The following is a 16,826-nucleotide window of genomic DNA, read 5'->3' as shown; positions in this document are numbered from 1 at the left end:
AGGACTCAGGGTGGCGTACAACATAAAAACACATATGACAAAAGTTAAAAAAGATTAAATAGGAAATCCAATAACCTTCCATTGACAATTTAAATCAAATTTAGGATTAAATTAAAATTAAAAATTAAAATTAATAATTTAATTTATTCTATTTAGGCCAGGCCGGCTTGCTGCAAAAGCCAACTTTTTAGGGCGCGACGGAGGGACCGGAGGTCAGGGATTATGCGAAGCTCTGGGGCAGCTCATTCCCAAGGGAAGGCGCTCCCACAGAGAAGGATCTCCCCCTGGGGGTCGCCAGGTGACACTGCTTGGCCGAAGGTACCCTGAGGAGGTCAACTCTGTGGGATCGTACTGGACGGTGGGAGGCTACCGGTGGCAGTAGGCGGTCTCACAAGTACCCTGGGCCTAAGCCATGGAGTGCTTTAAAGATCATAATTAACACCTTGAATCGCACCTGGAAAACAACCGGCAACCAGTGCCTGCGTCCCATTGCCAGCTGCTCTTCTGGTTTCCGGTGCGTCCATGTACATCGTCCAGCTGATCCTCATGTGTGCCAGAGCCCCTGGTGTTCGGGTTTCCAGGGCTCTAGTGCATGTGAAGACCAGCTGGCTGTCGTGCGTATGCGCACCGGCCAGCTAGTCTTCAAGTTTCCAGAGCTCTAGTGAACACTCGGTCCTGAAAAGGTTCGCCATCACTGATCTAGAACCATACAAGGAATGTGAAATGGGAGTAGGAATTTGGTTGGGAAATGCTCTGAAATTCAAAAGAAGATAGGTTCCCGCCATCCCCCATCTTCAGAAACAAAAGAAATGACAGCCATTAGATGTTGAGATAACAGAGCACTATTCTTTGTACTGTTTCCAACATGTTATCCATTCTATTTATGATTTCAAGGGAAAATGGGACAAAACCCCTTTTTGAATCTTACACCAGTAAATAAGTACACGGCACACCTTTCTTACACATTAGCTTTCTTTTGTGCACAAACCACAGCAAAATTGTTATCCATCCAGATTCACACCAATATTTATTACGATAAAAAACAAGAAAAAGCCAAAATACTATAAACTAGTACATACATGTAGAAAGGACAAAGGGGAGTTATGGCTGTAGCAAAGAACAAAGTTCAAATGAGATATAATGTGAACTGTTCTAAACATGCTATAAATTCTAGCTGAACAAAGTAGGAGAATTTGCCCAAAAATGAATTGTTTTTACAGGTGTTTTTTCCTTGTGTTTTGTTTTCTACAATTCTTACAGTTACATTACACAATTTTTTTAACAAGGTATGTGCACCAAATATTACCTTTTGAATAAGGATTATCTCAACTCTTCAACCTTCATTGAACTGAATGTGTTGATCTGAGTTCTTCAAGCATTATTGTACCGAACAATTTGCTTAAAATACTTAAATACCATCATTCATCTCAACTTCTTCAAGTTTTAAAATCAATATAGCAAATACAATATATTGCTATTACATAACTTGCAGCTGTAATATTTTCTTGATAATAAAACATGCATTACTTTGGTAATATTTCACAACCCAGTAAATGTAATCCACATCCTTTGCTATATTATTTGTAGCGTAAGTTGAATTAATTAGTTTATTCCTCCTCAATTGGAGAATATATGGAAAAGTTCAACATCATTTCTACAGAGTATTATTAATTAGGTCAAAAGATGGGTGATGATTATATCACCAGTTAGATCATTATAATAATAGCAGCCACCAGTTACAAATCTGGGTTACCTATGAAAGAGATTATTTGATTTATGATGTATCAGCAAGATGAGGTAGAAAAGGCCGTTAAAAATTACAATGAATGTTGTCTCAGGTACATCAACCTACCACTAATCCTGCCCAGGAAATACCAAAGGCATTTAACTTGCGGCTTAATTTTCCAAACCACTTGAGTCATTCACTTAGTGGAATAGAGTACCTGTTTGTGACTGTCAACCTTAAAAAAATCCAAATATGGAACACTGACCTCATTTCCTTTATTTGTTCTTGGAGTCAGAGCTCTCTTCCTTGCTTTAATGTGCTCTTTTTACAGGAAAATGAAAAAACAGAGCTCTGAAGGATAAATGATGTGAGTGTTTTGAAATTTTAGTCAGTTTTCATTTTCTTATTTCTCCAGCAAAAGGAGAAGAACAGAGTTGTAACATTTCATCTTGCAAGGAGAATGGATTAAAAAAGGGGTGAGGGAGGAATTGAAAAGATTACATTATTTCATTTTATCCCCAAATGTACCCCAAAGGGGATATATATATATATATATATATATATATATATATATATATATATGTATATGTATATGTATATGTATATGTATATGTATATGTATATGTATATGTATATGTATATGTATATGTATATGTATATGTATATGTATATGTATATATATGTATATATATATATGTGTGTGTGTATATATATATATATATATATGTATATATATATATGTGTGTGTGTGTATGTATATATATATATATATATATATATATATATATATATATATATATATATATATATATATATTTGAATATTCTTAGATTTCACTTAATCTTTCAGTCTGAATATCAATAAAATAATGTGATTTCCTGGAGGAATATGCAATAAGCTAATCCAGTAACACCTTAACTGTCCAAGAATAGGTTTCAAATGTTCCACATTCATTCAGCCTTAAAAGATAAGCTGGACAATAATAAAGGAGGAAGCTTCAAGGATCGAGCAGACTTCTTCGGCACTGCATGTCAGGTAATGTATGCATTTGTCACCTGGAGAAGGTTCCATTTATATTTCTGTAAATGTTAACATTCTGACTAGGGGGCACTCAAACATCAAAGTACAGAACAGGAAGTTAGATCAACCAATCAGCATTCAGGGCACGCACCTCCCCATAACACACAGTTGGAATTTAGGAGGTATGTGTATCTGCCCATTCACAACCATCTGCAATTTACGCTTATCACCCCTTCACATATAGGTATGCAGCAATGCGTATGTGCAGTGGTAGGCAATTCTAAATCAAGCTTCAGTCCCATGTCATTTATTGACTACCTCCTCCAACATCCAAGAGTGCTCCCAGGGGTTGGCTTCAAAAATTGCAGCAACGGGTTCGTTGCCCCATTGCTAGGTGAGCGTGGCCATGGACTAGTCAGTCTCATGCACCACGGGGGGTGGGGGTAGCATTTTTTCCCCTCCCCAGGCTCCAGAGGCTTTCTTCGAGCCTCTGGGTGGGCAAAAACTGCTTCCCCGGAAGCACTCCGGAGACCAGGAACAGGCCCATTTCCAGACTTCTGGAACCTCCAGTAAGCCCATTCCCCACCTTCCCTGAGCCTCCATGTGGTCCCTGCACTTACCTGACATGAGGTATGGGCTGCATGGAGGGGTGGGGTGGGAGGGGAGGGGTTGGCGTGGCCAGCAAGGGGTGGCATTTTGGGGTTCGCCGAACTGGGCATCCTAGATTCTGCCCAGTTCGGCGAACCCCAAAATGCCACCCCTGGATCGCCCAAACCTGTGTAAACCCCCAGCAGCCCTCCCCTGTATACTCCTGAACATTGACTGAATGTATTTTCCATTTTTAAAAGAAAATAACCGTACAAATGACATGTTAAGTGTCTAAGTCAGGAGTCTCCAACACCCAGTCCGTGGACCACCACCGGTCCACAGCATGCCAGTAATTGGAACATGCAAACAAATGAACCCCATCAATGGGATGCAGGCAGCACGTGAAACAACGCCTCCTACAGGGTTGGAAAAATCATCTCTCCATGGAACTGGTCCCTGGTGCCCAAAAGATTGGGAGCCACTGATCTAAGTGATAACATCACTACCACCCCTCTTTTAGCTTTCAGAGGCCATTAGAAAAATAATAATAGTAATAAAGTACAATTTCTGGCTAAAGTGTCTCCCTGCGACAGAGAGAATCTGAGACATTGTTACACTGGACACCCAGAACCCTTGAGCTACTGCTGTGAACAGGGATGCCTTGTTATGTTCCCCAGCCATCACCTTATTGGTTCGTCAGCAGAATACCCCAAAGCACTACATACCAGGGATGAGCAATTTATTATACCCAAAAGTACATGTTCTCCAATCAGCAGATTGACTCAATCAGACAGAAAATGTAAGCAAATCATATTTGTTTTGCAAAAATACTCATCCAAAATTCCTGACATCCAACTTTTCAGAGAGATGCAAAGTTAACCAAACAGGAATCTGCTGATAATTTAATGGCTTATAAAGTGTCTATTTAGAGGCTTCTGATGCTGCCATTTAGTTAGGGAAACCTGCACCAGAAATGTGATGCTTCCTCAGGTGTTATTGTTAAGGAAGAAATTGCTGATTAAGAGATAAAGAACTGTTGTGTTTTCATCAGGACTTGGACAATACATTTACAGGAAGTTTTACACCAGGAAATGCTTCCTTTAACCTTACCAAACTTAGAGCCAGACTACGTATGATAATAATTACATAGCTCCACCCTTAACTATAAAGCAGTGTTATTTTATATTTCATATGTAAAAAAAAAAGATTGTGGAATAGCTAGGGCCAACTAAGATTACTTGGAGATAGGGAAGCTTGTTCCCCCCCCCTCCTGCCACTCAAACATCTGCAATTTGTGTTTTTCAAAAAAAAAAAAAAAGTATGAAGCAAGATATATTTTTCCTATCAATGCAAATAGCCAGCATCAGGGATCCAGCATTGAGAGCAGGACTAAAATATAATCAAAACAATATCTTTTTTAAATGCCACATAATGTAGTACATTGTACTAAATATATTTTGGGATGTCAAAATATGAATTCCTCAGCTAGAGGAATATTAGAGCTCTCTGGAAAGAGGAGCACTGAAAAGTCTGAAGATAAGGTCAGTCAAATATAAGTTATAAGAATTATTTAAGAAATATTTGATATAAAACCTTGTAAGAACTGTAATCGCCAAAATATCAAAACAAATGCAAATAAACCTGAAAGAAGAAAATGTCTTTGAAAATGACCATTGGCTTACCTGAATGGTCGTTCTCTAGGCGCTTCGAGAGTGTCCAAGCATGGGTTAACTTCAGCTTGCTGCCCAAGGACTGAGTTCAAATCTTTGTGTAGCCATGCTCCTGTTCCCCACAGAGGCTGTTTTAAAAATGAAGATATCCAATCCAAAGGTTGCTGTATGGAAAAGTACATGTCTTATGGTGCAAGGTCCTGCACCCATCCAAGAAAAAACCCCAGGGCAGGGTTGGACACTCCCCCAGCGCCTAGAGAACGACCATTCAGGTAAGCCAACAGTCATTCTCCCAGGCACTGCTTAGAGTGTCCAAGCATGGGACATACCCAAGCTATGTGGTCCCAGGGAAGAAGGAACGTCCCGGTTAACAGGGGTCGCAAGGACCCGCTGCAAGACCCTCCTTCCAAACGAAGCCTCAGCCAAGGCAAAGGAGTAGTTTCGAATGAACGGAGACGGCGAGGACCAAGCGGCCAGATCTCAATGGGTGCTTGAGTGGCCCAGGTGGCCGTCATCGCAGCGTTCCTCATGGAGTGTGCTGTTATACGAGGCCTGGCTTGTTGTTTGTAGGCCAACTTTATGCATGTGCGCAGCCAAAGACCTATGGTAGAAGATGACACCTTCCTGCCCATTGAAGTAGGTTGGAATGAAACGAAGAACGATTCCGACTTGCGAAAGGAGGCCGTCCTTTTTTTGTATACCTGCACAACGCGGCGCACATCTAGCTTGTGCCAGACCTGCTCCCTGAGATGGCTAGGGTGGGGGCAAAAGTCGGGAAGGATCTTCTCCTGCGTTCTATGGAATAAGCTGTTAATTTTTGGTAAAAATGCTGGGTCCAATCTCAGAATGACCCTGTCCGAATGTATGATACAAAGGTCCTCCCTAATGGAGAGCGCAGCTAGCTCTGAGATAATGCGCACCGAGGTAATGGCTATGAGGAAGGCAGTTTTGAGTGACAAATGTCGTAGACTGGCCGAGCGGATAGGTTCGAATGGTGGTGATGTTAGGGTCTGCAAGACAATTGACAAGTCCCAAGTCGGGTAACAGTGCACCGTCGGGGGGGGGGGGCGTAAGTTGGTAGTCCCCCTCAGGGAGCTGCGAACCCTTGGGTGTCTGCTGAGCAGTTGAGAGTCGTCTCTGGACAAGATGGTGGCCAGGGCTGCAGTCTGTCTCCAAAGTGTGTTGGGGGCCAGACCCTTGTCCAAGCCGTCCTGTAGAAAATCCAGGATTTGCAGAATTGTCGCAGCCGTGGCGATGATTTGATGGGAGTGACACCAAGAAGAGAAACTGGTCCATGTCGCATCATAGATCCGCACAGTGGAAGGTCTCCTGGACGCCTGAATAGTGCGGATGACTCTATCAGAGAAGTTGTCCTGCCTCAGGAGCTCCCCCTCCTGGACGCCTGAATAGTGCGGATGACTCTATCAGAGAAATTGTCCTGCCTCAGGAGCTCCCCCTCAAGTGCCGCGTGGCCAATTGAAGCCATCAAGGGTCCGGGTGTGGAATGGCTTCCTGGTAGAGGGAAATCTGCTCCTGAGGAATGCGCCAATGCTCGGTCACCGACAGACTGACAAGGTCGGCGAACCAGGACCTCCATGGCCAGTGCAGAGCCACGAGCAGTACCTCGGCCCCCTCCAGTAGGATCTTCCTGATCACCTGAGGTATCAGTGGGAGGGGCGGAAACGCGTATAGCAGTCCTGGGGGCCAGCGGCACCAAAGAGCATCCATCCCTTCTGTGTCAGGGCAGTGAAACCTTGAAATAAACTGGGGGAGCTGAGCATTCTTGGGACTGGCAAATAGGTCTAGAACCGGGAGACCGAACCTCTGCGTCAGCTGGTGGAACAGTGATGGATGAAGCTGCCACTCCGAGTTGCTGATGATCATTCAGCTCAGCCAGTCCACTGTCATTGTTCTCCCCGGAGATGTGGTCTGCCCTCAAGGACTCGAGGTGGTGTTCTGCCCAATGCCCCAATGCTTCTGCCTCTGACATCTGGGCCATCGATCGAGTGCTGCCCTGATGATTGACGTAAGCTTTGGTGGCAATGTTGTCCATCAGAATGAGGACATGATGCCCCTCGATGAATCAATGGAAGTGGCATAAGGCAAGTCTGGTGGCTCTGAGCTCCAGCCAGTTTATGTGGGCGAGCTCCGCCTGCTACCACCTGCCCTGCGTCACGTGAGTCTGCAGGTGAGCGCATCAGCCATATAAGCTGGCGTGTGTTGTTATGACCAGGAGCTCTGGTTTCTTGAATAGGGATCCCCTCGCTAATGCTGGGGATTGCCACCACCTGAGCAACCAAACCACTCCGGGGGGAACGGTGACCACCCTCCTGGATTTTCTGGCCCTGTGTCACTGTATGGGAGAAGGAACCACTGAAGTTCTCATGCGTGCAGCAGCGCCCATGGAACAGCATCAATGCACGAGATCAGCTTCCCCAGCAGCTGAGACAGAGTCACTAGAGGTGCTAACCTGGATTTCCTGACATGGCACACTGGGGATGTGATGCTGTCCCTTCGCTCCTGCGTGAGGAAGACCCTGAAGGTTCTGGAGTCAATCACAGTGCCCAGGTGTTGAATCCTGGAGGTAGGTTCCAAATGGCTCTTCTCCAGATTGACAGAGAACCCATGTTGTTGTAGTGCGTGGACGGTGGCATCGAGATCCTGGCGCGCCCTGTGTCTGGATGCCGACATTAACAGGATGTCATCCAGGTAGCAGATGATCCTCACCGGATGAGTCCTGAGGTGTGCAGCGACAGCAGCCAGGAGCTTGATGGAGGTCCTGGGGGCTGATGGCATGCTGAAGGGGAGTGCCTTGTAGTGATAATGTTGATTTGCAAACTGGAACCTCAGGAACTTGCAATGCGCTGGATGTATGGGAACCTGCAGGTACGCTTCCTTCAGGCCGATTGAAGTCAGGAAGTCACCCTGCCTGATGCAGCCCAAGATGGTCTGGAGGGACTGCATCTTGAAGCGCACCTACTTTATGGCCGCTATGTCCAGTAGATGCTGGACCTCCACCTGCATCATTTGTTGCTTGTGGGGTGACTTTGGGATGGGGCAACGAATGAAGGACCGAGGAGGAAGGGATAGGAAGTCTAAGGTGAGACTGTGACGAATGGTGTTCAGTACCCAGCGTTCGTCGTTGTCTCCTCCCACTGGTTGGCGTAAAGCTGTATCCGACCCCCGATGGGAGGGGACTAGTGATGGTCACTTGCATCTACAAAAGGAGCAGTTGGAGAACCCCCCTCAAAAGGACATGTGGTTCCCCTGCTGCCTGGGTCTGTCCCTGAAGGACTCCCTATCCTGGATGCAGTGCTGTGATTGGGAATAGGACCTGGGAAAACTCTCCGAGGTGGAAGGGGAGTCATTGTTCTGAAAGGATTGCCTAAGAAAATAGGGCTGACCTTTGCGGTCAGGTTTCTTGGTGACCGCCGGTAAAATCTTCTGTTTGTCCTTGGACTCAATCAAGACAGAGTCCAAGGCCTCCCCAAATACCTTGCCACCCTTGAAGGGTGCCAAGGCCAACTTCCACTTAGCCTTCATGTCTGCCTGCCAATGGCGTAGCCACAGCAAGCGGCGGGTGGTCACATTTGAAGCCATAGCCCTAGATGAAAATTTGGTGGCATTAAGTGAAGCATCAGCTGAGAACTTGACCGCTGCAATGATCTTGTTCACGTCTTGGTGTGACCTAGCATCCCCAGCAGGGAGGTTGGCTAACAGTTTGCGAAGCCAAAACAGAGCTGCCCTGCTGAATTAGGAAGAGGAGGAGGAGGTCTTCATGGCCCACACAGTGGCCATGTGAGTTTTATGGCAGGCTTTCTCCACCTTTTTGTCTTCCGCTTTCAGACCTTCCAGTAGATCGGCTGGGAGGACCAAGTTGGAGGTCAGTGCCACTATGGGATCATCCACTTGCGGAAGCTTCAAGAGCTCCTCCATGGCAGTCTCTACCGAGTAGAGCTTCTTATCCACCCCACTAGGATTGGCCAATAACTCAGGTTGAACCCATTGTCGCTGGATGATATCCAGGAACAGCTGTGGTGCTGGAACCAACTCCTGAGGAGGAGTGGCTTCCTTAAAGAGGCCTGCGCCTGGATCCCCTGGTCCTACAGTCTCCTTGTTACTCTGATCAGCAGTATTCTTATCAGATTGGGCGGGAAGTCCCATTTGAATGGACGAAGCCGTAGCTTTGGTCAGAATGGCCTTGAACATTGTAGGTTTAAATAAGCCAGAGAATGCGGGGGCGTCGGGGGCTGGATTCTCATCCTCCAACAGATATGGGGCATCCTGACCACCCTCCTCCTCATCAGACACCTTGCTGACCACTGAGGAAGGAGGAGGGGAGGCCCCGTAGGATGGAGGGAGAACTTTTTTGGCTTTGCTCAGGAGGGGCAAGGATAAACCCAGTTGTTGGATGCCACTAGCAATCCCTTGTGATATTGCCCATTGAATCACCTCCTGCATTGCTTGGGATAACTCAGGAGCCTCCCCAGCATTAGGGCTAGTGGGAGGAGCCTCTTCCCTCATAAGAGAACAGGCCTCTTCCATGTCTACCTCCTCTAGAGAGGAAATAAGAGACCTGGGGGAAGCCCTGGAAGGGTTGGAAGAGAATCCAAAATCCCCATCGTCTGCCAGAGATGGGGAGCCCTCCCATGGAGTCTCCACCATGGGAATGTCTGTAGAAATTGATGGTAAAGGTGGTTCCCTGGCTTGCACAGTTTGTGTCTGGGCACTGACTGCCTTTTGAAACTGTCTCTCCAGGGCCTTCTGTCTCCTTTCAGCCAACCTTTCTGCAGCTTTTGAGACTTTCTTGGCTTGGGGCTGTTTCCCTTTTGCAGAGCAGCCTGCACTGTCCCCCTTAGCAGCAGGGTTGGGCCTGGCGTGTTTGTTAGCAGGAGGTTCAGTTTGATCCCTGGCTTCAGACACGTTCTTGCTGGCCATGGTACACCTCTTTCTCAGTCAGAGCTATAGATGTGAAAATCCTAGTAATGCAATAGTTCTGGAAGTACGCCCCTTTAATTCAGTCCAAGTTCTGAGAAAAAAGGGCCTTGCCAGGATCAGTAACAGTCAGCAATATTTTGGTGCCAAAATGGAAGTCTCAAGGCACTGCAGATCTGTGCAGTGGTAAAGCAAGGAATGGCCCGAGGAAGCCAAACTCCTTGTAGCCGCTTTCAAGTCTTCCTGGGAAGGAGAGACCTGCCTGCAGACCCAGAGCGAGATTCCAAATTAAGAAGCCCTCCCAGCGACAATCTGCTGTGGAAACCAGGTTACGGTCAAGCAAACGGCTTGAGAATAAAGCATGTCACTTTTTTCTTTCCAAAATGGCCACAAGCTACGGAGTGCACCGGGGTGCTGTCGGCAGTTCGGAGCGCTCAGTAGAGCCTCCGTTCTAAATCTTGAGCACTGGCAGCAAACACGGAGGGGTCCCTACCTGCCTACCTGCCCTCAGAGCTCCCTAGCAACCGCTGACAAACCTCCCGGTGGTGCCTCAACTGCGGTGGTTGCGGAAGCTAGCTGCGCTCCGAGCACCTGTTCCGCACTTTAATTAGGAGTGAATCTTATCCAGTGAATTTTTAAAGGAATCCTAACACTATATGCTAAACACAAAAATAAGAAAAAAGGCTACACTAACTACTTGGAAAGTCCAATTTGCTGTTCAAGGACTGGAACTCCCCAACTGCATCCTTTTAGGGCGACTGAGTTTTTAAAAACTGAGCCTCTGTGGGGAACAGGAGGCGTGGCTACACAAAGATTTGAACTCAGTCCTTGGGCAGCAAGCTGAAGTTAACCCATGCTTGGGCACTCCAAGCAGCACCTAGGAGAACCAGAAAACAGCCAAAGTTGCCTCTATTTATTTCAGCCATCATAAAATCCCAACATCTCTCAGTGACTTGATGCCACAATCTATTCATTCAAATGCTCTTTTCAAGGGAAAGTCACCCATGCTTAATACCCAAAGAATTATGCGTCATGGGTAACACAGTGAGTTAATCATGATCTAGGCCGGATGCCAGTGAGTAATTCATAACCCAGGCTTGATTTGTTCATCTTAAGTGTCACTAATTAAAGCTGATTTTTGCTTTGTAGAAAGAGAACTTGAAGGAGGAAGTTCATTTGCTACTGACTGGAAAAATTGCTTCTATGATTTTATTTTATCAAATAGTTTCAAATAATTTATTTCAATATGAACATCACAGGAAACATTATTTTATTTATTTATTTATTTATTCATTTAAGGTGTACAGCTGAATTCAAAGCTTAAGAGGAACATACAGTGACAAACTAATTCAAAATTTTGTCATATATCCAAAGCAATTTAGTGTATAGCAATAATTTGGAGATCAATTCTAAAACCACAATGTGATCAATACACTCAAGTAAGAAAAACAAAATTAAAACTTCTAATATGTGGAAGTTTTAATTCTTACTGCACATTACCCGGTTGGTGGAAATTGTCTGTCTTACCATAACACAAATATGTCAGCGATTTAATTTTATCTTCTGTAAACAATAATATAGCACATCCCTTATTGGGTAATCAGAAAACGTGCTTACAACTATTAGGCCTTTACACATGAAGTAGGGGGGGAATTCTGAATATGAACACTTTCTACTAGATCGTGGCAAATAGCTGGAATGAAAAATGTACAAGGTTTATATTTACTGGAAAATTCATTTTTGTCATTACCTATTCCCATTTTTCCTGATTTAGCAATATTTTTCTCTGATCCTAATTTTTTCTCTGGCCCTAATTTTTCCAAAATCAAATAGTTTCAAACTGTAGCTTGATATTTTGCCATTATAGGCTTTCTTAATTATCCAAATTTAGCAACACCAAATTAATAATACAGCAAAATACATAGTTGTCTTTGCCAACAGGACTATTTATATCTTTGAAACGTTGAAATACAACATCCTCTCAATTTATGTTCTCTCAAGAGAAAAACAATGTCATTTTATATTTAACCTTATCCCTTGAATCTTTTATTCCCTGAGTGTCTCACTCAGTTTCAAAAATAACGGAGCTAATTTCCTATGTTGCTATATTTGTTAGTCTATTGTGGGGAAAAAAATCTGGAGTCTGATAGGACCTTTTCCAACTGCAGAGATTGGCTAGACTGATGGGAGATTTATACTAAGGTGAAGTGTGGAGAGAAAAGTGGGGAGGTAGAATTCTAAGATTACATGCCAATAAGGAATCCACTGATTAGTAAATCTACTATTTCAAGAATTCTAAATTTGATCAGACAAGTGACATACTACACTCATTATAGTCAAAATAAGTAACTGAGGAAGCTGTTCCAACATAGTCTTACTTTCTATGGACAGGAACAACTCAGATCTTAATGGTGAATGATTGCTTATTACACAATAATAGCTTTTTTATGGCCCTCAATTTGTTCAACATGCAGTGGTTGGTTAAGACAGCACTGAATGGATCTAAGTTAAGACAGCACTGAAAAAAGTGATTTATGACCCTCCTCAGAGTTACAATTATCACATCAACCCCACAGTCACATGATCATAATTTGGGTGCTTGGCAACCACCATGTTGGTTGCAGCATCTTGCAATCACATGATTGCCAATTTGCAATCTTCCCAGTTGGCTTCTGACAATCAAAGTCAACAGAGAAGCTGGCAGGGAAGGTCATAAATTGCAACCACATATCTCACTTAATGACCCCAGTGATTCACTTAATGGCAGCAGCAAAAAGGTTGTAAACTCAGATGCCTCATTTAATCACTCTGCAGCTTAAGTATGAATTTTCTGGCCCCAATTGCGGCTGTTAAGTTGAGGGCTACCTGTATCTTATTATAAAAAATTGTTTCTAAAATTCCACGGATAGAAAAAATGGAGAGATTGTGGTGACATATGTACTTCTTCATTTTTGCATTCCAACGACTTTTATACTCGAATGTGGCCTTTTTCAAGGAATTTATACCAGCAATTACATAGAAACATACATATGGCACAGTGGAAGTGGGTAGTCCTTCTCTCCCTCTTACTGATGAAATTCCACACTGTACTCTCATATCCTCTTCACTTTGATGCAAACTGGTCAGCCATTGGTAGGGAAATTACAATGTCTGTCTATCTGTCTGTCTGTCTGTCTGTCTGTCTCTTTCTCTTCCTCCCTCTCTCTGTGTATGTGTTTGTGTGTGAAATAGGAATTGTTTTAAGTATAAAATGTAATTAGCTTGTATGGAAATTATATGTTAAGCTTCAAAACATTACAAATTAAATTATACACTATCATTAAATAAAATGTACTTTTCCCAATTATATAACATAATGCTCAAATTAACAAATGTTTCGTTTGCTTTCATTACTGTCAATTAAAAGAGGTCCTTTCTTTTCTTATGCATAACTCAAAACTGGACACTGTCATTCCTGACCTTGCAGTTTAACCCTTTATAGGTGGTTTGAATGATTTGGTAGAGATCTTGTTTTGCTTTGTGGAACCACAGCATCTATCCAAAGAGGCTGATTTGACTCCTCATTTTCCAATTCCAACCCAAATTTACAACCCACTAATCATCAATATAGAAAGAAAAAGGCTCTCACTAGGTTATTGCAGCATTTGGAATGAAATCCTATTATTTCATTTTCATGTAAAGACAACCTCAAGTTTTACATCAACATTGCTTTATGGCTACAATATGGAAGTGATTTCCCATTGCCACCTTGAGATATTTTTCAATTTTCTAGTCAAGTCTACAGACCAAATGTTTTTTGGTGATCTTAATCCAAACCCCTTATCAAGCGCAACACAATTGTGTACTGCCACCAGCAATAGACATTATTTCAGCTATGTAGCCTTAGAATCTGCCCTTAGAAGAAGTTCAACAGTGGTGTTCATTTTAAAAGGGCATGGGGAATGTTTGGGCAACCCTAAACAGCCCATTAACTATTTAAAAGCTTATGGCCGAGTTCTCTTATGATTTTTCCTTCCAATCCATTTCTCTTCTCTCTTCTAAGCATGAGTCTCTCTTGCTTTTATCACTCTGACATTTTTTGCATTGAAGAGTACAATTGTTTTAAACAAAAATAAATAAACAGAAGAACACCAACCAGACATAGGAAAAATACTTACAGATTTTCAATATATCAATATAAAAAGTACAGTGTAGATCTGCTTGTTCCCAGGTTCTGCCAGACTCCACCAGCACAATTTAGCTACTATCTCTAGAACAAGAGAATCTTCAATTCCTGAACATAGTTACATCAAAGCTGTGTTTGTAAATATTGTAAAGATCAATGACTACAGAATATGGGAATCTGTGTATGTGTGTTTGTGTACACACATGAAATGTGCCTATGTAAAAGAGAATACAAAGCATGTCTCCAGGGTTTAAAATGTATTTATTGAATTTATATAGTCATGAGAGGGAAGAGGTCATATGGGCACGATTGAATCAAATCATTAGCCATCCTCTCAAGATGGGCTTTATCTGGCCCAGTCACAATAATATTTTTTTTCCTGATCTTTCCCCAAACAGGAATCTGGAGAACACCTGCACTATGTTAAGAACATGAACTTGTCTACTCTGAGACTCTTTGCTTCCCACTTTGTCATTCTAAGTTCTTCCACTCCCTACAAAACTGATTAAACTCTGGGATGTTGTCTAGCTTGTTCAACCCAATTTGTGCAAAGCAGCTCTTATCTTGCTCGGCTGTACCTTCAAGAACAGCAAGAGAGGCTCCAGTGCAACAAGCTTTCTGCATTGTGGTGAGCGTGCCTTTCAGAGGAATTCTACCTTGCCCTTAAAAGTCATTTGGGTTAATTCAAAACTGCAAGGCTAAAATGAGAATTATCTGTTTGTTGATTGATTGAAAGAAGGTAGTCAGGGAGGCTGGTCAGGAGGCTGGAAAGTGGGGACGGGGAAATATTTTGGTATCAGGATGAAGGCAGACAAGACTCAGGATTTAGAGGCATGCTTTCAGAAACGCACATATATAGGTAGCCCTCAATTTACAACCACAACTGAGCCCAAAATTTATGTTGTTAAGTGAGAAATTTGTTGTGAGTTTTGCCCCGTTTTACGACCTTTCTTGCCACATTTGTTAAGTGAATCACTGCAGTTGTTAAATTAGTAACACCGTTGTTAAGTGAATTTGGATTTCCCATTGACTTTGCAGAAGGTCACAAAAGGGGATCACATGACCCCAGGACACTGCGACCATCATAAACATGAACCACTTCAGCTCCCAGTTCGGCCCAGATCGGGTGAACTGGTAGTAGCGGTGGCAGGAGGCTCCACCCATCCACCCAGATGTTTCAGCGCATGTGCAGAAGCATCGCAAGCGCCCCCAAACTGGTAGTAAAAAAATTGGCAATCCACCACTGAACCACTTGTCAAACATCCGAATGTAAATCACATGACCATGGGGATGCTGCAATGGTCATAAGTGTGAAAAATGGTCATGAGTCACTTTTTTCAATGACGTTGTAATTTTGAACACTAAACAAATTGTTGTAAGTCGAGGACTTACAACAATTATGTATTATATGTTGGCAGCCCTTCTTTTCATGCAAAACCTTACCATTAGATAAGAAAATTATATACTTTTTGAAAGTGAGAAGTGCCAAGAAAAAAATGGCTTGTACTTACATTTCAGTGGCTATGAATCCAGTAAGCTCAGATAGGAATAGAAACAATATGAAGAAACAGCAGCAAACAGAGACTGGAAAAGAAATTGGTAAATAAAAGTTAAATTTATTCCTCCCTCAAAAATCCAAAAGTCCAGCCCCAACCAGCTTGATTTCATAAGGGCAATGTTATCACTCAGTTGCCTGGATGCTGCCAGAGACTTTCCTTAAAAATATATCCTGATTCTTCTAACCTAAACCTCAGTTTGCCTTCTATCTTTGAATATTGCTTTGCTGTATGGAAATGCTCCCCCAAACTCCAGTATATGGTATATAAAAATCAAAATTAAAGTTCTTTCACACCTCCTAGATCTAGAAAGTCGCAAAGGCTGACATAAATCTCATCCTTCCACATATAGTTAGGTATTAAAAACAGTGTATCAGAGGTCTTAAGTTGGCTGCATGGAAAACACACTCTCAGGTAATTTAGAACTATGTTCTGGCACTCAAAGAAAAATGAATAAAAAGCCCTTTTTTGAACATTGTAGTATAAACATTGGTTTAAAATAGTATGTTATATAAACAGGCTGAAAATGGATTATCAGCAGGATAGTAAGAGTCAGATGCTTAAACCATGAAATCAGCACTAAGAAATAGTAACTCTAAGATGTTCTTATTTAACTATTTATCTTTCGTCATCCTGGATGTTCTTAACATTAAGTAAGAGATATTCCATTTTTCCTTCTACCCACTCTATATAATGTAAAGGTTGAAATAAAACAGAAAACATGATTCCTAAGTGAGAAGATAGCTATAGCCAAGTTCAATTACTACCAGTATTCTCTGTCTACTGCAGTTGTCTTATCTATTTCTTCTTTTATAGTTTCTAATGTCTCAAAAAAGCAGAACTTGCTCCATTTGAAGACTCTTATTTCTTACCAATCTTATTTTGTCTGAAAAGGCTAAACCAAAAGTGCTTAATTTATTAAATGTATATGACCATCACCACTATGCAAATGGCAGGCACAAAAAATGGGACACAATAGGATGCAACATACTAGAGATATACAACCACCGCCAAAGGGGGTGCAAGAGATAACCTGTCGTGAGAGAGATAATTGCATTCTTCCAGCTAATTTTTGCCAATTTCTTTTGCTTTCTATTGCTGCAGCTGCCCTATTAGAAAAATTTCTTTGCTGCAAAAGGAATAATCTCATTTTGTATAGATATTTT

General features: G+C 42.7%; 1 protein-coding gene across 1 annotated transcript in view; it reads right to left on the bottom strand.

Annotated features, from left to right (window-relative positions):
* ERGIC1 (endoplasmic reticulum-golgi intermediate compartment 1) overlaps positions 1–16,826 on the bottom strand; it is an 84,103-nt gene that overhangs the window by 33,612 nt on the left and 33,665 nt on the right. The window contains exon 3 of the mRNA XM_032210292.1: positions 15,616–15,688. Coding sequence (XP_032066183.1) covers positions 15,616–15,688 — 73 coding nt within the window. The remainder of the gene's footprint in view (positions 1–15,615; positions 15,689–16,826) is intronic.

The sequence above is a fragment of the Thamnophis elegans genome, chromosome 2 (genome assembly GCF_009769535.1).
Source record: "Thamnophis elegans isolate rThaEle1 chromosome 2, rThaEle1.pri, whole genome shotgun sequence".
In the NCBI taxonomy this organism is placed as follows: Eukaryota; Metazoa; Chordata; class Lepidosauria; order Squamata; family Colubridae; genus Thamnophis; species Thamnophis elegans.
The sequence above is the reverse complement of the archived record's forward strand: the minus strand, read 5'-3'. Positions and strand labels throughout refer to the sequence as shown.